Raw genomic sequence first — 22,276 nt, 5'->3', positions numbered from 1 at the left:
GCATTGGCATGGCCTGTCTCACTGCTTCAAGAGCGTTCTACTGTAGCTATAGAGGTACCTAAGGTCAATTCTCTCTATTTTTTGCTCATCTGCTAAATATCTTCATTTCCTTCCGCTTTTTTTTTATTTTAATCTGTGCATTATCCTTTAGTGTTGCCCTTTTTTTTTCCTAGTGGTATAATTCAATACTGAAATATTAATTTTATAAAAAATGTATAAAGCATATTTTAAGTTGATGATTAATTACATTCATGTAAGATAGAATCTATTTATTAGTATCAGTAGGAAAGCTTACTCACAAAAAAAATTAGCGTTTGTTTAGAGGGAAAATTTGAGGATGGTAGCCACATAATTTTGAAGAGACTTCTGAAAGACGAATGAAAAGAATGCTTTTATGTATTATAGCTCTTTTGTTTCTCCTGGCTAAATAACAATTATTGCTAAAATCTTCAGTATGATCAAGTTTATGCAAGTGAAATTTAGACAATTAAAAATGTCTAGTTTGTCTGATAAATGGTTGATTTTTAGTTGCAGATCATGTCTAATGTCTATTGTAGATGCATATTATATAATAACTTTCCCCAAACTGGACTTTATTCGCCCAACGTATAATAAATAATTTGGGAGTGTATCTGCTTTATCCAAATAAAAATCGATAATTTCTATATAAAAAAAAAAAAGGATTCATAAAAATTTCAATTTCGACAAAGTCTTCTCCTCTTTTTATTATATAGAGTTACAAGTATGAGTTTATTTATAGCTTATGTATATTGCCATAAAGAGTTGTATACATGATGCAAGAATAAAATAATACACCATATGAAATAACTTTTATTGTGTATATTCTCCTTTATATATACGTGAATGATGACTATAACTGTAATGTAATGCAATACAATGTAAACGATATATATCTATCTATATATAATACAGTGAATCCTATTTATGAATATGTAATACTGAAATAATGTTTAAAGGACAATGGATAATACTTATCAATACTTTAGCTTTTTTCTGTGGTATAGGTATATATGTACATAGTGTGACATGATATTATTATATACTTCATCATTAACTTAGAATACATCTTTATAGAATCAATTTAGTGAATCACATTGAATAGGGAGAGAATTAGACAATATATATAGAATTCTAGTATATGTTAAATAATTAACCAAGTAGATATCATCTACTTGTCAATTTTATTAATAGAATAAATATTACTCTGTTGATAAGAGAATTAATATTTCATTTAAATCTTGCTTTCTTTCCTTTATATAATTATACATATATCTTTTATTTATTACATACGCTCTTTTTTTTTTTTTTGTCTACTTTTCATTGAATCACCAATATTATGGAATTCTCATTAACATATGCGTCTTATATTATTCATCTTTGTATGGATGAAATTAGAAAAAGAGGTTAGTAATCGGTATATATATATATATATATATATAGTCGATATAGGCACACACTAACATTCAATATGTATAATAATTTATTAGGTCTTGATGAACGAAAAATATTTTTCAAATCAAGCAAGTATTCATAAATATTTATTTAGTATTCATGTGAATTAACATTCAATAAATATTTAGTGGTACATAATGATTTATTCGTCAAGGTGTTTACTAATAGAAAGTATCTGAGTGATGATCTTACTTACATGCATATTCATACAGTGGCCACTTTAATGCAGCGAGTATTATATACTTGTGATGAAAGAATTTTACCAAAGAAAGTATTGAATACAATGAATTATGATGGTAATCATCCTATATAATTACAATATCTATTCTAAAATAAGCCAACAAAGAGTGTGTACTTATACATATATATTTCTTTAATTAGCCTGCACTATCTCTAAACTATCTGCCATTATAACACCTGAAAGCCAGATACTATTAATTGATATATTGGAATTTCTTTTGGACTTGTTAAACCATAAAGAAAAAAATGCTATGAACCCTTTTAAACTGGGAGATGCCCTTGGTAATGCAGTATTAGGTTCTTATAGATGTAATCCTATTACAGCTGGGAAGGCAAGCCATTTTTTAGCCTGTCTAATTATTGAATATTCAAAAATAAAGTTAGCACAATGTCATCATTATCGTATCGGTTGGAATAAAATGAATCAAGCCTCTTATAAGCAACATAAAGCACTTTCCAAAATGGAAGCAGCACAAGCTAGAGCCAAGTCATACAATCGATCTGTAGCAAGGGTACAGAATGTCAAAATTGACTGGCTTGAGAATATGGAAGACACTAATCTCTTTGACAAAGATGATTATGACGAGTTTCTTAGTTTTCCTGAACCACCCGAAAGTCCTTGGGTATCGATCTTTTCATCTGCTGACTCCCTTTTAAACACTCCTTCCACTAGCTCACAACCCTATCATAGCTCATCTCCTTTACTCTATCATATATTAAAGGAAGCTGTAGAGTCCTCTAACCATAATAGTATGTCAACAACATCTACAGATCCTTTTGCTTCCTCTTCTTTCTTTAGCAAACCCGGTACCTTTTTCACTGAGCAACAACTTGAAAACTCATTTAATGATTTCTGTATTACTAAACAACAAAATAAATGGACATCCTTACCTGCTCTTGATAATAATCCACATAAGTTAAATCACCCCTTTTCACAAAATAAACTTAAGCAATCTATTTCACAACTTCGACTTACACAGTCAATATCTCAATTACAATTGAGACATTCACTCTCAAGTTCTAAGCTGAGCGATTCGATTTTGAATATTAGGTCAAACTTGAAAGGATATTTTTCAAAAAACAATTGGGAACAAGACGCTGAAATGATTACAAGTACTGATAGTAATACTACCCCTAAAGATGATAAAACAATGCCAACTGATACTGCAAGTGATATAAAAAATGAAAAATTCGATATGAATATAGAATCACCAGAACCAGAATTAATAAAAACAATCAAGAAAGTTAATTTGGATACTCTGCCGTTAGTGAATGATACGAAGCGTTGTGAAAATATAGAATCAGTATTGGTTGATAAGAACAATATTTTGGATACCATTCGTAATAACAAAAAAATATATAAACATTCATTTCCGGATAATAAGAGCCTGAATACTGAAAATCAGAAGCAAAACAAACTCATTAATAAAAACAATGTCAAAGATATTGTCAAGAGAATAATTAAGCGAACAGCATCTCGTACTTCTCAAAGTCGTATCATGGGACGTAGAAGTAGTAACAAAATACTTTGTTTAAATGAATAATTTTTTTTAACTGCTTTCCCTGCTATTCGCTTCTATTGCATATTACATATACATACTATTATTCTAATGCATTATATTATTTTGATACTTAATATTTTTTTATGATTTATTAACACTTATCTTTTGCATACGCACACCCATCTAGTCTAATTGATTCTTCTTACAAAACACATACTCATTTATATTAATAGCTTATTATTTCCGTTTTGCTATCAAACTAGTTTCTTTTCATATAATAAACACATTAACAGTATATTAGTAAAGTAATATATTTAGAAAGCTTATAAGAACAACAAATGCATGTATTCTTAGTAGTTAGTAGATACATTATATACATTACATATGTAATTTCTAGTTTAAAATAACTTGATACAATAAAAATAAATAAAAGATCTACCATTTTCTATTTTAACTTACTAAGCTGTTCTTTGACATTTCTATTTTTTTTTTTTTCAAGATATTTATAATTCAATTATTGTACAAATAATTAACATTGTTCATCAAGGGACTTGAATACAAGGTAGAATACTAATGAGTTGCTTTATTTATTTATTTATTTTATCCTTTTGATCCCTTTTAATATTCTAAATAAGTAGCTGTTTTGCTAGTTTCATTTTCTTTAACAAGTAGTAATTTTTTTTTTTTTTTTGAACCAATTTTATTTTAATTTTGCACCAAATTTATTTTAAAAAGTGTTCCAATATTTTTTTTTTTTTTTAAGATAAAGTGTATTTTGAACTGGAATACATTTATATGTATATTAGTGGTTAAATTGCCCTTTAACAATAATCATGTCAATACATTCACAGTCAAATTCACCCTCACATACTGAATATGCATTTAAAAAGACTTTACTTGACGATGTAAAGACTTGGTCCGAAACAGAAATAGCAGAATGGCTATCTAATCAAGCACTTGGTCGTTTTAGTCAGAAATTTATAGGTAAAAAAGAAGGGGAAACAAAAAACTTGACAATCTACTTCTAATTAGTATACATGCAGGATTCATTCTCACTTTGTTATTGTAGAACATAATATTTCTGGTTCAGTGTTACTTGATTTAGATTATGAAGCCATTAAAGCAATGGATATTAAAACAGTTGGCGAAAGAGTTCGTTTGGTTGCTGCAATTAAAGCGCTTCGACAAGAATGTTATTTAGCCGCTTCTTTAGCTGCGAGGACAACGAAAGTAACAACTCCAAGAGTAATAAAAGAAAAGAAAAAGAAATAAAAAAGATAGTGGATTGTTTTGCTAATTAGTTTGTTATAGTCATATAATAATTTAGAAAACATGAGACAAGGCTTGTTATTAACACCACCTGGAAATAATGAAGGGTTTAATACGATAGAAACAACGCCAAATACAGCCAACTTTAAAACATCAAAGTCATCTGATTCAAGTAGTGCAAAAAATTTGTTAATTCGATCTAATTCATTTTCTCGATTTTTGGGAAGATCAGAATCAAAACGATCACAAAAAGCTCAACAAGGTAATCTTTCCATGCAGCAGCAGCAGCAACAACAACAACAACAACAACAACAACAACAACAACAACAACAACAAAATTCAGACATTTATTCACAGATGCCAACAAGTCCAAGAACAACACAAAAAGTAAGAATACTGTTCCTAGATTTTTTTTTATAAATAGCTATATAGATATCCTTAATTTATTTACTGTAGAGAAATTCTTTTGAAGGAGGGATCATGTCAATGGAAAAAGTAAAGCAGACATGTGTAAAAGTATTTGGTGAGGACGGTCAAACACGAATTGTGAATGTTCATAATACAGCAAATGATCCCAAGCAGATTATGGCAAAAGTACTACATAAATTTGGCATAGATGAAAATAGTGCAGATAGTTATTGCATCTTTGTGGGATCAAGTACAAATGGTGAAGCGCGTGCCTTGTCAGATACTGAGTTAGTTGAAATTTGTAAATCGATAGATAGACCCGAAAAGGAGCGACTTATATTGCGTAAACGACATATGTACCTTACTTATGAAGAATTTAAAAGAAAGGGAACGATTAACAGTCAACAGCGTCATTATCATAGTAAACATAATAATAAAGAGGAAGAATGTAATAAACAGCGACAACAACGTAATAATGTGAATGATAACGATATTCAACCTACTAATTATTATAATCTTTCTCGTCAACATGGTTCAATAAGATCAGTTACATCAACTAATCATATACGAAATTCAGCTATTATGAACAATAATGGAGGACGTCGTCGCTTCTTTGGTGAACGACCACCATCAGAAATCATTTCATCTAATCTACCTTCCTTTTTCCCTAACCATAATCGAGAAGTATTAGAAACGGCAGGTATTAAAGCACAACGATTATCTATGACAAGACGTAACTCTGCTTTAAGTCGTTTGCAGCCTCGAAATTATCGAAATAGTGTGTTACCTGAATTAGTGTCAGTTTTAGGAGTTGACTTGGATCGATTTTTAGAAGAAGAAGAAGAAGAAGCTTCGATGAATATGATTGCTGCTATTACTACAGAAGATACAAAAGAAGAACATGATATCAAAGCGAATGATTTCTCTTCTACTAATAATAATGATAATAAATCTGATGATAAAAAAACGATGAATGATACCCAAAAGGAGGAGAATTCGCAAAGACAAATAAATAAGTTAGAACGAAAATCAAGCTTAAATCATAAATCTCTTAGATTAAAGGAGAGGCAACATCAAAAGGATACAGCATCAATGACATTAAAGACACCTACGTCTACGTCTACGTTTATATCTACACCTACTACTAAAACTCAATCATTACCAGATACCTGGATGAAAGGTTCATTAATTGGTCGTGGTTCATTTGGTGATGTCTATCTTGGGTTAAATCCTATTAGTGGTGAGCTTATGGCAGTAAAACAAGTGGAGTTACCCGTTGAAAACTCAGCTTCAGCACAACAGAAGAAATCTATGGTAGAAGCTCTTCAAAGAGAGATAGAGCTTCTAAAAGAACTTGAGCACGAAAATATTGTACAGTATTTGGGATCTAAAATTGATGATTCTTACTTTAGTATCTTTCTTGAATATGTGCCTGGTGGATCTGTTGCAGGTCTTCTTTCCAGCTATGGCGCCTTTCAGGAGCCTCTTGTAAAAAGCTTTGTGAGACAGATTCTAAAGGGACTTTATTATTTGCATCATAAGGATATTGTTCATCGAGATATAAAGGGGGCTAACGTCCTTGTGGATAATAAGGGAGGTGTAAAGATTACTGATTTTGGGATTTCAAAAAAGTTAGAAGAAGATATTATAATGCAAGAACCACCAACCAACAATGCAGCAGTGTCATCTACTAGCACGAATCATCGACCGAGTCTTCAAGGGTCGATTTATTGGATGGCACCTGAAGTAGTAAAACAGACACATTATACACGTAAGGCAGACATTTGGTCCTTGGGCTGCATGGTAGTTGAAATGTTTACAGGTGATCATCCTTTCCCTGAATATTCACAAATGCAAGCTATATTTCAAATTGGATGTAATACTATCCCTAATATCCCCCCACATATAAGTGAAGATGCCAAAGACTTTTTAATGAGTACATTTGAATTGTAAAGTAGATTGATAAATAGATGCTATAACCTATATAGTTATTAACATTGTTTCTTTTTCTTTAAAAAAAAAAAAAAAAAAAAAAAAAAAAATAGGAATTTCGAAGATAGACCGTCCGCAGATGAACTATTAAAGCATCCATTTTTAGCAGATCCAGAAGAACTCGAAACACTTTCTTCTAAATCCAATGATTATAAAAATCCTTCATGTTCATAGTTATATACAGATCTCAAAAAAAAAAAAAAAAAAAAAAAAAAAAAAAAAAAAGGAGGGCTTTATTTAGTAAAAAAGGATGTCTAAACAGACAAACCTTTTTTGATTTTATTTATTAACACAAAATTATTATATAATACTAAAACATATTTTTTCCCTATATTATATTTAAATATTTTGTCATTACATATTAATAAGAGAAAAGAGTTAGTAATATTGTTAATATATGGCATATACACACATATATTCTATCTATTCGACAGCAATAGTATTCGTAGCATTAGTATCATTATTTGTATTTGTTTCGTCTGTTGTAGCAGTTTTATCTGCTACATTACTTGCATCTGTCATAGTAGGAATATTAGGTGTGGGATTAGTAATCGATATTTCAGTAGCAGTAGAAGACTTGGAAGAAGGAGGAGCTAAAACATCTTGCTGTTGTATAAGAGTAGCAGCAGCTGATGGAGTTAAAAGTTCTTTTTTTGAATTAATACCATTACTTTCGATACGAGGTTTTTTTACAGATGTTTCAGTCTGCAAGATGTAAATGATTAACCTTTATATTTTACATAAAAGTAAAATTAAATTACCTCATCTAAAGATCTCTTTGATTTCTTTTCACCTGTTAGTTCAACTGGTAGCTTGGATCTATTTAAAACAAAAGAAAAAGAAGATATTAGTTTTCATATTGCAATTGTATATATATATAAATGCATAAACAAATGTATATGTTTGTCTTTTTTTTTTGTATGCTATATATGCATTGTTGCAGCACCCTTTAATACTCTGAATAGTAATCTTCATTTGGTTTTCGTCATATTTATCCCAAGATTTAACAAGCTTTGTAAATTCTTGAACTGGCCATACAAGATTTAATTTTCTGCTCTCACCAGCTAAATAACTGAAACTTAAGTACCTCTATTCTTTATAAGTGTACACTATATATATATGTCTGTCTATCTACTCACCAATTTTAGGGGCAGTTTCAAAACCAATATAAAAAGTAGTTGTAAATAGTCTCTTCACATCATTTTCATTTTCATTAGTTATTATTCCTTGCTCCTTCAAGAGATTTGTATGATCTGTTTCTAAACTGCCTTCTTCTACAGTAAAAGAACGACTTTGAATTGTACCTCCCTTAATTACATCAGCTATTTCATCAGCTGTCAAGCAATAATGAATCTTATCAACGCCTTTAACATAAGGATGTGCCAAAGTAATCATGTCAACTAATTCCATCTTTAATACTAATTGACGTAATTTAGCCTCTACTAAACCAGACCAAGTTAATTGTGATTCTGCTGACTCTGATGAGGATGTAATTTGTAAATAGTGTTTGTACGCATTAAAGAAGTTACTTTTTGTAAATAAATCTTTCCATTTTGCTTGTCCTTCGAATATTTTATTTGTTATTTCAACACCCAATTTAAATTCGTTCATCATGATGTGTCTAGTTGAATCTGTTACATTATGTGTAGCACACATTGATGGATAAGCAGGTGTAATGATTGGCATACGATGGCTCCTATCTGCTGGATAAAGCTAAAATAATTAAAATAATAAATATCTTTGATATGCATATATTTTTTAATATAAATGTATGTCTACCTTTGGATTCCATACACGAACTTGAAGTGGACCATCTTCTAAGTGACGAAGTAAGACGGGCTGAGGCCATCTCCATCTTGACATGATGAAAAAAAATCTATTCACAATGTATGCAGCACAAGCATTAGGATAAAGTTGACAAATACGTGCAATTAACATGGCCCAAGCAACACCACCTAAAAAACCCATCACATTACTATAGATGCAGCGACTTTTAGCCCATAATTTAATTGTTCGAAGTGCAATTCTGAATGTATTAACATTGGGAACAAGACGCAAAATATCATCTGTTACTCGAGAACCGTTCAAACTACGTACGCAACGTTCATCTAAACTTTTGAGAATATTATTGTCTGCTAATTCTAAGTCATCAGGAACTCGTGCAATGGCTAATCGGGCACAGATGAAATCAATCTAATTCTATAATGTTAATCAAAATGTTACTCTGTTTTTTTTTTTTCTGAAGAAATAAATGATAGTTACAGGAATGCCAGAGAAGTGCATTTTAATAACTGGAACGTAAGCATCTGGAACAGCTGCGATTTCAGTCACTTCTGATCTTGCTTTTAGCATATCATACATAATTGTAAAAAAATGTTCTCTTTCCACATGTTTTGGGAATACACATAATGTATCGATATCAGCGCCTAATATAGATTCATAGTTTATAAATTATAATATAAATATACTAATTTAAATAATACCTGCACCATGGACACCAAGTCTATAACTACCATAAGTAAAAATCTTTCCACCTGCTTCTCTTGCAAGTGAATCTGGGAAACCTTTTAATTTACTAACTTTATAAACAAATTCTTTAACTATTTTATCTAATTTCCCTAATACTACTACTCTAAAAAAAATATAAAAAAAAAGTTAGCAAGTTCTGTTGAAACTGTCATTATTCTTTAAATAAATAAAAAAACCTTTTTTGTGCTTCTTGTTCACTTTCAAATAAACCATAATCACGAAGTGTTTGTATTAACTCATCAGTCAATTTAAGTTGCTGTTCAGTAGGAGGATCTGTGGAAATAGGAGGTGTAATTCCATAATTTTGTGGCTGTGTCTGTGGTTGTTGTTGCTGTCCTTGGTTCATTTACTTGCAAATAAAAAAAAACACAGTAGTAGATAATTTAAAATAAAATGTAACAGAGAGAAAGAAGAGGAGGAAAAAAAATAAAAATATAAAAAGTGACTGTGCATACTATTTTTGACTATAAAAATATGCAAGCTATGTTCCCCTTATTTTTCTTGCTTGTAATATAGTAAATATCTCATATTTTTAAATAAAAGATTTATTAATTCATGCCATCATATTATTATGATTGAATATTTTTTTTTATTAAATAAAATTTTTAAAGCTCATTTGAGCACGCAGTAAAATAACATTATATTGCCCAGTGTCCAGGTCAGATCAAAAAAAGGAAAAAAGGAACAGAGAACTGTATCTTCAGTAAATACTGTATAACTATTTAATCAAGTTAGGAGAAGCCTTATCATGGTGCAGGTAATCAAGTTCAAAGAGTATAGATCAACGAATAATCCGTATAAAAGTAGAGAAGCTGTTTTGTGCAATAAATGGTTTTTTATCTTTGTTGGGAAAGTGATTGGGCAGAAAAGATAAAGGATCAGTCTCAGCAATAGGCATTTGTAGTCAACGGTGCATATTTAAATAGACGGTAGCATCAAACTGAGTGAGATTATCATTTGGATAGAAGAGGCATAGTTTTGAAATATTACCAGGCAATCAACCGAGACACTAGCATAGAGCACGGCTACGTTCAGCTTGACTCATAAGCAACTAAAGAATAGGATTAAGGGTAGGAACTGGACGACCAGGCGGATAAATGGGATCCCAAGTTACTAGGCTTCAACCCCTATAACAGTGGCTATCTTATCTTCAAAAGACTTCAAATTTGCTAATTTATCCAAAACAGATAAAGATAATGAAGCCATCAGAATTTAACATAGTCGCTCGATGAGAGAGTTCTTTCCAAACTTTAGGCCCACTTCACCTCACTCCCATCATCCAAAACGCAATCCTTAAGAATGGAGATATATCGTCTCAACCTTGGGAAAGATTTTTCATAAAATCTACGCCTTTAATAAAGGTACTTCTACTTCCTCCTCCCTCTCTTCATTTCTACCTATGCAGTCAGAATAGTTTCTGCTCACATTTGAGATTACTCTTTCTTCCTCCTTTTGCTTTCTTTAACCTCTTGTCTCTTAAAATGGGGGGGGGTTTTTTAGATCCTTTTTCCTTTTTGAACTGGCTCGGACAACAGAATAAAAATTTTATTACTACTATATGCTGCTCATTTGAGGTTGTTTTATTTTATTAATAATGTATTGAACTGCTATAAAAGTCAAATTTATTATAACCGGAGTTTATTATTATTAGTAAAATTAAAAGAAGGACCTAACCTATTCCTTTTTTTATGTTTATTATTATTAATTATATAAAATGAAAGCTTTTTCGTCTTCTGTATTAGCTGCAGCCACTGCTTCATTATTTTTAATATGCACAGTATCTGCACAATTTGATAATGAAGTGTCTCTTGACTTTTTTGATGTTGATATCGAAGAGTAAATAATATTTATTATCATATGTACAATTATTTTATTTTATTTATTTATTTATTTTTAACACACGTTATATAATAGGTCGGAAGACATTGGTTTTACTGAGGCAAGGAATGGGTTCCCTCCTTGTAATGGTTTTCCAGAATATAGAAAGATACCTATTAATCAAGCATTTTATCTGGGTGCGCATGATGCTGGTTCAGATGCATTTAGTACTGCTACATCCTGTCACTCTACTCAATCCAATGACGTTTCTCAGATGCTTCAAGATGGTAAATATAAAACTCTACATTACTTTACAAATATTTACACTATTGTATATAGGTATTCGATACTTGGATTTTAATTTATGTAAAAAGTAAAATAAGAAAAGTACTTGTAGTATACTATTCATTGATAGATGACATACTTTTTTTTTTTCTTTTAGTCAAGATGATATGACTGTTTGTTCTAGTTTTGATGGTACACCTTCAACGACCACTTTTAAAGATATTTTAGAAAAGATCTTTTTATTTGCAAGAGAAAACGTTGAACAGTTTTTTATTCTTAATATCAGATCAGAGAATGTTGCCGAACCTATCAATATAAAAGAACTTGAGACGACGATTGATAAAATTTGTAAATTTCATACTGAACACACTGTTGGTACAGATGAATTTGTTGAAAAAGAGGTAAGACAAACACATCATTTTTTTTGCTGCATATATCTCATATTATTATTATATATATGATTCTATTTAGTGCCCTTTTATTTATACGCATACTCCTGGAAAGGGCCATTGGCCAAGTATGGGTGAACTTGTTAATTTTGACCCTGATATGGCTCAATGGGAAGGTGATGGTGAGCTTGTAGGTGTTCGTACAAAATTTATGATAACTGCTTCAAGCGATGTTATTTCAACACCTGGTTATAAATCTGCTTATATTACATCCAGCTTTTGGAGATCTTTACCAAAGGAAAAGGAAAATTTGAAAAAGGAACTTCAAAAGGTATGTAGAATTCCTGCTGGTGGTATTGGTTTAGAGCTTCATAGCACCTCATCCACATGTGTTCAGGATGATATTACACCTGACATGTTAGAAGATTTACTATTAAGTCGTTCAGGTTGCAATCTGAATGACTCTCCTTTAAATACTTTCTTTACGTTCATTTCAATTGATCATTATGATAAGCATTTGCCTTATTTACAAGAGCTTGAAAGACGTATGATGGATGTTAATTATGCTAAATGGAATGGCAATTATGAGTTGCTAGCTCCTTCTGTCTTTACAACTAAAGATAAAAAAGTTGCAAGAGATGAGCTTTAATATATTTATATATAAATAAATACATATCATTAAAATCTGGCATGTTTATTTTTATTTCCTTTTTTTTTTTTTTCAAAAACTAATACTATATTTCGATATGGCTTAATCTTTGTGCATGAGCTATACAGATAGATTAAATTAGAGAGGAGTTCTTTCAAGTTATTATACTTACTATCTCTTCGCCATTGAGCTTCACACTGTATACCATGTGGACACATTTCTCTTATATCTATTATATAATTAAAATTAGTTTTAATATTGTGTATATGTATATAAAAAAAAAAGGCATTTTATTATTATTACTTTCAATTGAACCGTCCCTAATAATATGCTTCCAGTAACCATAAAATTGTCCGTTAACGATAGTAGCCAAGCATGTGTAGCATGCTCGTAAATGTTGTGAAGGTTTAATTCCTTCTTGCTCAATTCGATCATAGTAGTCCTCCTCTTCACTATCATCTTCACATTCATCTAAAACTTCTGAGCCTGGTAATAAACGAGTATTGTAGACTTGTAAACCTAATTGTGTCATTCTCCTAACTATAGCTAGACACAAAGAGAGAAAAATAAGCTTATTTGCCACCAGGTAATATATATGTATATATATTACAAGAAGTATAAATGCTTTCATCTAAATAATAAAGACATGTATTCCACGCTTCTGTCCAAGAAATATTATTTTCGTTTAAATATTGTTTCAATAACTGTATTTCAGCTTTATTTAAATGTCCTTCTTCTTTCATTTCAATTGAATCTAAATTCTCTAGCCAGCTTTCTATATCAGTTATATCTACAGATGTAATATATAAGCGAATGGTAACGATATTATTGATAAGTTACCATTTAGAATATAAAGCTTTGCTGCAATAGATCTGTTTTTACACTTCCAATATTCATCACATGCAACAACACCACAAAAATTACAACATTGGTTTAAAGCAGGTTCATTTTCATTCAATCCCCTTGCTGGCATATATTCTCCACAATAACCACATAAAATATGTCCAAATCCATCCTGTTCGTCATCTGTAATAGGTATTGGACAGGTAAATCCATTCTCATTCCCTTGTATACATGAGCGACATGTCTTTTTTGTGTGATTATTAAAAGCATGAGTGTAACTGAATAAAAAGAGAAAATTAATTTAAACAAATGGATTTTTTTTTTTTTTTTTTTTTTTTTTTTACTCTCGAACAGATACTGAAGAAGAGGACGATGGCTCCTCAATAAGGTTAGAGTTTTGTATATTTATGTCATTTAAATCTTTAGCTGTTGCTGCTGTATGGTTTTGTTGTTGTTGTCCTATATTTTTGGTCATTAACTCCTCTTGATTTTTATTTGCTGACGACTGGGATTTTATTGCCTTCTGAAGAATATCAATCACATTTTGGATAGAAAAGTTATTTGTAAATTTATTAACAGTACCACGACAAATAGGACAATTAAATGCGTCATTTTCTTCATTGGTTTTTGGAAGGCATGATATACAATCTAAACAAAGAGTGTGCAGGCAAGGTATTAATGCCTGTGGTTTATCATACATATCCTGACATAAAACTATTATCCAACATAATTATTCATTTATGAAGTAGTATAAACAAATTAATAATATATAATGTTACCGCAAGTCAATTCATCTCTTAATTCAGACTATTGTTTGAAGTATAAAATAAAATGAATGTCGAATGTTAGATGAGCTTATTATAAATGTTAAGCTTACAATTTTTTTTTTCTCTCTTTCTTACATACAGTCATTAGTTGGTAATCATTCATTATGTGGAAAATGAACTGGTTTTATTAAATGTTAAGATAAAAAAAAATAACAAACAAGAACTTTTTCACTTTTTTGTGTTCTTCTCTTGTCTCCTGAAAATCAAATAATGCTGAAGGATAATTATCCACATATGCGGGGATTTAAAAAGTCAACAGTCTTTATATTTATGATTTCCTCTAAAATTCACTTTATCTTGTCGTCTAGAAAGAAATTTTTGATGATATTGTACAATGGCACAGATCTATTTACTATTCAAACAACATAACTAATGGTTTTCTAATAAAATAGTTAAGCATATTAAGATTATCTCATAAATATAACTGGGGTAAAATCATTTAAAACAGCTTCTTGTCTTGAGAATGGGATGTGATGGAACGTAAAGAGAAAATAAAGATAGAAGAAAAATAAAAGAGAAAGAGAAAGAGAACAAAAGGAAGTATAGTTTGAGACTGTTTTTATTCAATAAAAAATAAAGAAGGTTAAAAGAAAGTTAAAGAAAGAAGTTCAAGATTATTTTGTGTCTACACAACTGCTTGTATTTATACTAGTGAATCCTGAATCAAAGAAATTAAAAATAGCTGTCAAAGAACATGAGTCATGAAATAGTGTTAGTATTCAGATATACATTGTGTTGATTCAAGAGACTGATCTATGGATTATCTATTGGGTGTTATAATGATCTGATCAAGTTTTAAATAAAAAATTTATTGTTTAATCTGAGTATATGTTCCTGATATCTTTTATGTTTTATTTTATTGGATCAAAGACGACCTGAATCCTTTAACAAGGTTATAAAAATAAATATTTAGAAATGATACGATGTCTTATAATTGATACATCTAGACAATTGGATGTCAATAAGTTTTATATTATTTACAAGATGTTATATACAGAGTTTTATTTCATATTCAGGCTTATATTTTATCCTCTATTATGTAATTCATCTATTATAATATTACTTATGATTATATCCAGAGCTTGTTCTATAACAAATATGTCTAGCTGCAACAATACCAGTTATTTATGAGTTACTATCATAATCATTGTATAAGATTTCATTACTTAACAATATTCAATATTATCAATGTATATATGATATGTATCACTCAAGAACAATTATGTAATTGAATATACTGTCATGGTTGTAAGATTTATAACTTAATTCAATAAGATAAATAGTCATAATAGAATACATAGTGCATTTGTATAATAATTCTCTCTATAAACATATTTAGTATATTTACCCTTGTATAGAAAAATAACTAATTAATAAAAAGTCCTATATCTAAAAATACACTTTCTTCTATTATTGTTCTGCTGAATATAAATTTATAAAAATAACTTTATACAAGTTAAACTGGGGTAAACTAAGAATAATACAAATACGCGTAATAATTGATTCTACTCAGAATACACGTATTAGTTATAAAAATAAATATATACTAAAGACATGAATCTATAATTATAACTCTTAGTAATCCTTCTATAATTATATTATCAAATACAATTTGTTATATTTTTTGTCTTCTTATTACTCATCATCCTTATTCACAAAATATATAAATACTCTTACATTATTCACCCTTATTTTGTATAACTTATAACTAATAACAATACTTGTATTGAATTAACTTTTAATAAACTTATTGACAAGTCTCAACGTACTTCTTTTGTCTTATCTTCTTTTATTTTATTTCTTTTATTTAATTAATTAAACCTACCTAAACCACAACATATACCAGTCATAATCCTATTTGAATTATGTATATAATTATTATTATTGCTCAAACATACTAACAATGACTATTATTAAAAACTGAGTGTAGAATGAACATTATGCTGTGAAGTACAATATACTAGTTTTATGTGAATAACCTCTTTATTATGTAATAAATGATGGTTTATTTCTGTTAATTTAGTTATAAAGACGACTACAATCATAACAAATATTATATTCTTGAAACTTATTAATTATAATATAAAATGATAAATAAAATATGTCTTGCATTAGATACTAATAAATGATATCACTAACACAAAAGATATATCTATATTGAATAACCTTCATAATACTTTTGTTTTTGTTTTTTTTTTCCTGTATGATATATCATAAACTAGCTTTAGGAAATATTGAATAAAATGTAGTAAATTATATCTCTATAGCAATCACATTTATTTATTTTTTTTAAACTATAGTGCACTAAATAAAGATTACGTTAAATTTATATATAAATAAAATGAGATATACATTCAATCAAGAACATAGACAAAAATTTCTACTTGATTTAAACAATATAATTCCAAAAACAGTGATGAAACAAAATAAAACGTCAGAAGTATTTTGGATTTTGATTGGTGCGGACTTAAAATCCACTGGAGATAAAAGTCTACTTTTACAATTGTGAAAGTAGACTGAAAGGTGACCTTTCATTAAAGTTTCAGTATACTTTCACAATTGTAAAAGGTGACCTTTCACAATGATGCCATTAGACCAAGTCAGTCTACTTTTACAATTGTAAAAGTAGACATTTTACAATTGTGAAAGTAGACTGAAAGTAGACCTTTTACAATTGTGAAACTATACTGAAAGTAGACCTTTTACAATCATGAAAGTTCACCTTTTACAAAATTTTGCTTCATAGCTCAAAGCTTCTATTGGATTACGCTTCTTTAATCTTCGTCATTCCTTTACGTTTTTTTACTCTTATTGGCCTTTACATTCAAATTAAACGTTTGCTTATTCGTTATATTATGATACATTTTAGACTTCTTTAAAATACAGTAGATAATGGAGCTTATATTCTTTTTCAAAATACGATTTTATTTATTTTCGTTTATTATTTCCTTTTACGATATATAAAATATTATATTATTATATACTATAAAACGCGTAAAAAAATATATAAAAAAATACATAAAAAAATACATAAAAAATAGATAAAAAATATATAAAAAATATTTAAAAAAATGTATATAAAAATGTATCCAAAAAAATAGAATAAATACGCCATGGAAAGGACCGAGATAACGCGTAATAGAGTCATTAAGAGGACCATAGATAGCTTCTTTCATAATAGAATTCTTCCTATAATAAAATAAAATACGATTTAGTCAATGAAAAAACAAATAAATTATATTTTAGTTTCTTACCATTAGAAAAGAAGTTATCATTTCTTTACACGTTAACGGCCACCAAAGCAGAATAGTTTTTTTTTCACTTACCTAAATAAAAGATAAGAAAGATTAATAAATATTTTACGCGTTTAAAATAATAATTAGTATGCTTATTATATTATTTACCTTTTATTTGTAATCGGTCACCACAAGAGAAAAGGCTATAAAGATAAACCTTTAACGCCTAAACAAAAAAAAAGTTTAGTTGATGTTATCATTAAAACAACTTTAGTAAGATATAAAGATATATTTATGTTATGTTTACCTTATCTTTATTATTTACGTATTTTATATAATTCGCTATTAGTCATTATAAAAGGCAAAACGCCAAAGATTCAAAGTATACAGTAAAACTATTTGAAAAAAAAAAAGATATTGATTAGAATATAGTTTTTTTTTTTCTTTAAATATAAAGAGCTAACCATGTTCATTACATGTTCGCCGGGGATAATCAAACCGTGCTAAGTTACTTACCAATTGGATTGTATATCATCTCAAGTCATTTATCCTAAGTACTAATTCAAAAAAAAGAAAAAAGAAAAAAAGGAAAACAAGAAGGAAAAAAAAAGAAACAAGTAAAAAGAAATAAAGTAAAAATTTTTTAGAAACAAAAAGTCTTATTAAAGCATTTGTATAAGCTGACAAAGAAGTCTTTCATTTATGTATTCTATCGCCGAAGTAATTATATAACAATTTCCAAAGTCATATACAAAGCATACTATATAAAAAAAAGTTAGCATAAATAGCTTACACAGAAGTTATTATAACAATACTATTTCTTTTAATAACTAATACATACTTTCAACCATATATTTATCTTCTAAATATTCTAATCCAATAAAATTAATGTCATTACCATTGTCAGCAATCGACTCTTCATTTGCATTATAGACATCTTTAGTGCGATGACAAAAAAAAAAGAAAAAAAAAAACGAACAGCAGTGGTTATTTTTATAATTCAAAATAAAAAAAAAAAGCTAGCGTGATTACATTTATTAATTGTAACATCTGCAATGAATACTTATTATTGTTGTTTACTATGTTCATTGGTAATTGCATCTTCAAGACTCTTATCAATTTTTAATGAATATATGAATATAGATAAAGATAGTATGTCTGTAAACAACCTTATATCTAAGTCTACTTTGAGAACAAGTTAATCATTTCCATTCACATTGATCTTTGTTTAATTAAACAGACATGTTGCAATGAATTTATAAATTTATAAGTTGAGATGTTAATAATCAGTATAAGATAATAAAAAAAGGAGAAAATATTTTTTTTACAGATAACTAAATTTATTGCTGTAGTTAAAACTTATATATGCAGTAAAAAATTCCCTTTCATTTTACTTATCTTTACGAAAAATAAATAAATAAATTACTAACAATCGGATGATGCATCTTTCATTTGAAAAATAATAAATAGTTTTATTATTTTTAAATACTTTAGCAGGGGTATATTTTAATTTTTCCATCTACATTCAAGTTGATTTTGGAATGGCAATTAGACATTTTGACATTATGTTCAACAAAAAAAAAAAAAAAAATATTAAGTACGACAAATTAATCTTACTAGATAAAATAACTTATTGTAAAGTAATAATATAAGTTTGATTTTAACAATTGACATTATACATAACTCATTACTGTACATGTTGACTTGAATTTTTATTATTTTTTTAATAAATTTTTTTTGAAAAAGTTAAATAATTTGACCTTTTCTTAAAAAAAGACTTATTACAACTTTACATTTTAAACATTCATCTTGAATGAATTATTGCTATTATTATTATTTTTTCAACTTCTTTTGAATTCAGAATATAAAATTTTTGTCCAATAAAATTTGAAGTAAAAAAAAATCGGGATTCTAAATTTATTTTCTAGTAAAAAAGACTATACCCAAAAAATTGTTATATTTTTTAACCATTAAACAAATCTTTAAATGCTAATATCTCTATCAATTCTTAACCAAATAAAAAAATTTTAACATATTCGAAATGAGCAAATTTTTCTCTTTCATTTGGTATAAAAATTTTTTAAAACTTCCAATTTTCAATTTTCGATTGTAAAAGGTCACCTTTTACAATTGTGACTGGGTCACCTTTTACAAACTTTTACAATTGTAAAAGTAGACTTTATTTGCAGTGTCCGGAAAAAATCGAATAGAGTTGTATAATATTTTCAAAATTTAATCCCTGTCGTTTCTTGACTTCTTGAGATACAAAAGAGTAAAACTTTAGACGGTATTAAACAAAAAATAACAAAGAATATAATTAAGTTTTTATAATATTTATTGATTGTCTTCTTGATTTTCTCATGTTGTCAATTGATTATGCCGACGTTTTCTATCTTCACAAATCATGCATAACTTCGACTTCTTCTTTCTCACGTCGGACTCCTTTACTGATGGTTTAAATCTTCTCTTATTCAGTCTATTTATTCTGAACGGCAGATTATATTCCACTTCTATTGGCTGCGTATCTACTTCATTGCTAATGAACTGGACATCCCACAAGAAGGGGATATGGTGTAGTGGCTATCACATTCGCTTTGCATGCGAAAGGCCCCGGGTTCAACTCCCGGTGTCTCCACATTTTTTTCAACATTTCAAAATTTTCGTATATGCCGTAAGGAGTTTACATTATTATTTTTGTTAATTTGAATATTAGAAAATGCTGTTGCTATTTCAATAATAATAGTAGTACTATATTTTATACTAATACTATAATGAAATACAAGTGTTTGTAATCGTTTGAAAATAGTTCATAGTATGACTACTAGCTATTTGTTTAATCAATAATTTATTATTTTTCTTCTTAATTAAAGCGTATGTATAATAATTATTCAAATTCGAACAAACAATTTACATATATTTAAAATAGTATATTACTTTATAAAAGTGGAGAAGAATAGTAAAAGGAGGAAATACAATTAAGAAAATTATATAATGCGTATAATATATATATAAGGATATGGTAGTCATATATAAACATATATGTTCGGAAGATGCTTTAACAATAATAATAATACGCATACATATAAGTATATAGATTATCTATATGTATGTGTTGTATGTGCTTGTATTATATCTTTTTTTTTTTTCGTTCTATTATTACAATGATAATCCAAAACAATATAAGAGTACATCATACAAAGTATTGACCCCCATTGCCACCCATCCTTGAGTTATTCATACCATTTCTAATATTGGAGAATGGAGCAAAACGATCTTGATCTGGTACAGCATCAAATATTTTGAATTTTGTTTCATTCTCATTTACTTCCATTATTGAAGCAACATTACCGCATCGGTAACAATAATTAGGTGCTGACCAAACTGTTACTAACTGATCTTTAGGAAACATATATTTATAGCCTTCTTGTACTAATTGATGTGCTCTAGCAATAAGTGATAATCCATTGATATGATTAAACTAAAAAATATATACACATATAAGTATTATGATAAACACTATACACAATATTACATTACCTCACTTGTTACTTTGCCACCAAATAACCAACCGGCTCCTCTAGGGCTCACAGCCCAAGTATCTATATCTTCAGGATCAGACCACATTAAATCACAAAATGAACCTTCATGAGGAATTTCTTGTAAACGATGTATGGTTCTTATTTGATCAAGTGTTTTCACGTCAGGTGATAATCCTCCATGAACACATAAAATAGTTCCATCGATGATCTAATAATAAGAACAGTTAATACTTATTACTTTCATCATTTATAATTAGCATTTACAGCAGCCAATGTTAGATAGTCAAATACTGAACAACAATATTTCCACACATTCGCTGTACCATATTTTGTTTGACATTCATCTTGTTTTAAATATAATGTAAGCATACGTTTCGTAAAAAAAAAAGGAAAAAAAAAAAAGAGAGAGAGAGATTTACCATAAAAACCATATACTTGAGTTATCTGTCTACTTTCATGATTACCCCTTAACAATGTAATTTTATTTGGATATCTTTTAAAAACAAAAATGTTAGTTGCATTACTATTTTATTCAGTTTATGTGTACGTTACTTTGCTTTCAAGGCCATCAAGAGTGTAAAAGTCTCCAAACTGAAATATCCACGATCTACGTAATCACCCTAAATATCATTTATCCATTAATGTCTATTTTTTTTTCTTTCTATTGATTTACTATACTTGCCATAAAAATATAATTAGTGTCTTTAATATCACCACCGACGTTAAATAGTTCTAAAAGATCATAGAATTGACCTAAAACAATGTAATGAATAAAAAAGTAAAATAGTAACATTATTTTACAAAATTTACCGTGTATGTCACCACATACAGTTACTGGTGATTGAACTGGCTGGATATTGGATTCTTCCATCAATAGCTCTTTTACCTTTTAAATAGTATAAATATATATATATAATTTAGCATTTCATTCTAAAGATCTTGCAATGCATATAAAAGATCTAACGCGCCGAATTATAAATATGTGTATTACAAGGCCATCTTTTATACTACATATAACCCTCTCTCTTACATCTTTTTTTTTTTTCTGTATATTTATATAATTTTTACCATTTCACATAATTTCTTAATATCATGTTCAGGTAAATATTCACATCTACGGACAGTTTCTAACCATTCATCTGGATTTCCCATTATATATTATGTATGTATGTATGTATGTATGTATATGTGTGTATATATATATGTATGTATATATAGTATGGATGACTATAAAAAATATGCAACTTTTGTTTATTTTAGTTGCGAAAGAAGAAGTA

The 22,276-nt window shown here is 28.5% G+C and overlaps 7 protein-coding genes and 1 non-coding gene across 8 annotated transcripts; 4 read left to right on the top strand and 4 right to left on the bottom strand.

The window, feature by feature from the left end:
• Window positions 1-1,347: 1,347 nt before the first annotated feature.
• BX663DRAFT_564047 (uncharacterized protein) lies at window positions 1,348-3,257 on the top strand (the record flags this gene model as incomplete). Its single annotated transcript, XM_051532031.1, has 4 exons — window positions 1,348-1,424; window positions 1,509-1,541; window positions 1,602-1,769; window positions 1,855-3,257. The coding sequence occupies exons 1-4, from the start codon at window positions 1,358-1,360 to the stop codon at window positions 3,255-3,257; spliced, it is 1,671 nt and encodes a 556-aa protein (XP_051379208.1). The 5' UTR covers window positions 1,348-1,357.
• Window positions 3,258-4,029: 772 nt separating this feature from the next.
• Window positions 4,030-7,096, top strand: BX663DRAFT_521849 (kinase-like domain-containing protein). Its single transcript, XM_051529298.1, is given in 5 exon segments — window positions 4,030-4,460; window positions 4,527-4,790; window positions 4,809-4,871; window positions 4,941-6,841; window positions 6,938-7,096. The coding sequence occupies 5 exon segments, from the start codon at window positions 4,341-4,343 to the stop codon at window positions 7,056-7,058; spliced, it is 2,469 nt and encodes an 822-aa protein (XP_051379207.1). The 5' UTR covers window positions 4,030-4,340; the 3' UTR covers window positions 7,059-7,096.
• Window positions 7,087-9,840, bottom strand: BX663DRAFT_521842 (Poly(A) polymerase central domain-containing protein). Its single transcript, XM_051529297.1, has 8 exons — window positions 9,590-9,840; window positions 9,368-9,516; window positions 9,147-9,310; window positions 8,664-9,077; window positions 8,024-8,597; window positions 7,831-7,948; window positions 7,646-7,703; window positions 7,087-7,589 (listed from the first exon to the last, which is right to left on the bottom strand). Exons 1-8 carry the CDS (start codon window positions 9,757-9,759, stop codon window positions 7,308-7,310), a joined length of 1,929 nt encoding a protein of 642 aa, XP_051379206.1. The 5' UTR covers window positions 9,760-9,840; the 3' UTR covers window positions 7,087-7,307.
• Window positions 9,841-11,127: 1,287 nt separating this feature from the next.
• On the top strand, window positions 11,128-12,554 carry BX663DRAFT_555088 (uncharacterized protein; the record flags this gene model as incomplete). Its single annotated transcript, XM_051531590.1, has 5 exons — window positions 11,128-11,249; window positions 11,328-11,518; window positions 11,571-11,604; window positions 11,674-11,917; window positions 11,988-12,554. The coding sequence occupies 5 exons, from the start codon at window positions 11,128-11,130 to the stop codon at window positions 12,552-12,554; spliced, it is 1,158 nt and encodes a 385-aa protein (XP_051379205.1).
• A 48-nt stretch (window positions 12,555-12,602) lies between these two features.
• BX663DRAFT_521833 (uncharacterized protein) lies at window positions 12,603-14,353 on the bottom strand. Its single transcript, XM_051529296.1, has 8 exons — window positions 14,304-14,353; window positions 14,177-14,204; window positions 13,742-14,111; window positions 13,395-13,675; window positions 13,165-13,344; window positions 12,858-13,100; window positions 12,727-12,783; window positions 12,603-12,674 (listed from the first exon to the last, which is right to left on the bottom strand). Exons 1-8 carry the CDS (start codon window positions 14,325-14,327, stop codon window positions 12,640-12,642), a joined length of 1,218 nt encoding a protein of 405 aa, XP_051379204.1. The 5' UTR covers window positions 14,328-14,353; the 3' UTR covers window positions 12,603-12,639.
• A 5,669-nt stretch (window positions 14,354-20,022) lies between these two features.
• On the top strand, window positions 20,023-20,095 carry BX663DRAFT_t124. The gene has a single exon. It is a non-coding gene; the product is annotated as a tRNA-Ala (tRNA).
• Window positions 20,096-20,316: 221 nt separating this feature from the next.
• BX663DRAFT_521828 (uncharacterized protein) lies at window positions 20,317-20,663 on the bottom strand. Its single transcript, XM_051529295.1, has one exon. It carries the CDS (start codon window positions 20,536-20,538, stop codon window positions 20,368-20,370), a length of 171 nt encoding a protein of 56 aa, XP_051379203.1. The 5' UTR covers window positions 20,539-20,663; the 3' UTR covers window positions 20,317-20,367.
• BX663DRAFT_521825 (Metallo-dependent phosphatase-like protein) lies at window positions 20,317-22,259 on the bottom strand. The gene is made up of 8 exons (XM_051529294.1): window positions 22,068-22,259; window positions 21,810-21,885; window positions 21,682-21,752; window positions 21,552-21,619; window positions 21,419-21,492; window positions 21,264-21,343; window positions 20,998-21,207; window positions 20,317-20,938 (listed from the first exon to the last, which is right to left on the bottom strand). The coding sequence occupies exons 1-8, from the start codon at window positions 22,149-22,151 to the stop codon at window positions 20,651-20,653; spliced, it is 951 nt and encodes a 316-aa protein (XP_051379202.1). The 5' UTR covers window positions 22,152-22,259; the 3' UTR covers window positions 20,317-20,650.
• Window positions 22,260-22,276: the final 17 nt, after the last annotated feature.

The sequence above is a fragment of the Cokeromyces recurvatus genome (assembly GCF_025118155.1).
Source record: "Cokeromyces recurvatus strain NRRL 2243 chromosome Unknown BX663scaffold_32, whole genome shotgun sequence".
Taxonomy (NCBI): domain Eukaryota; kingdom Fungi; phylum Mucoromycota; class Mucoromycetes; order Mucorales; family Mucoraceae; genus Cokeromyces; species Cokeromyces recurvatus.
The sequence above is the reverse complement of the archived record's forward strand: the minus strand, read 5'-3'. Positions and strand labels throughout refer to the sequence as shown.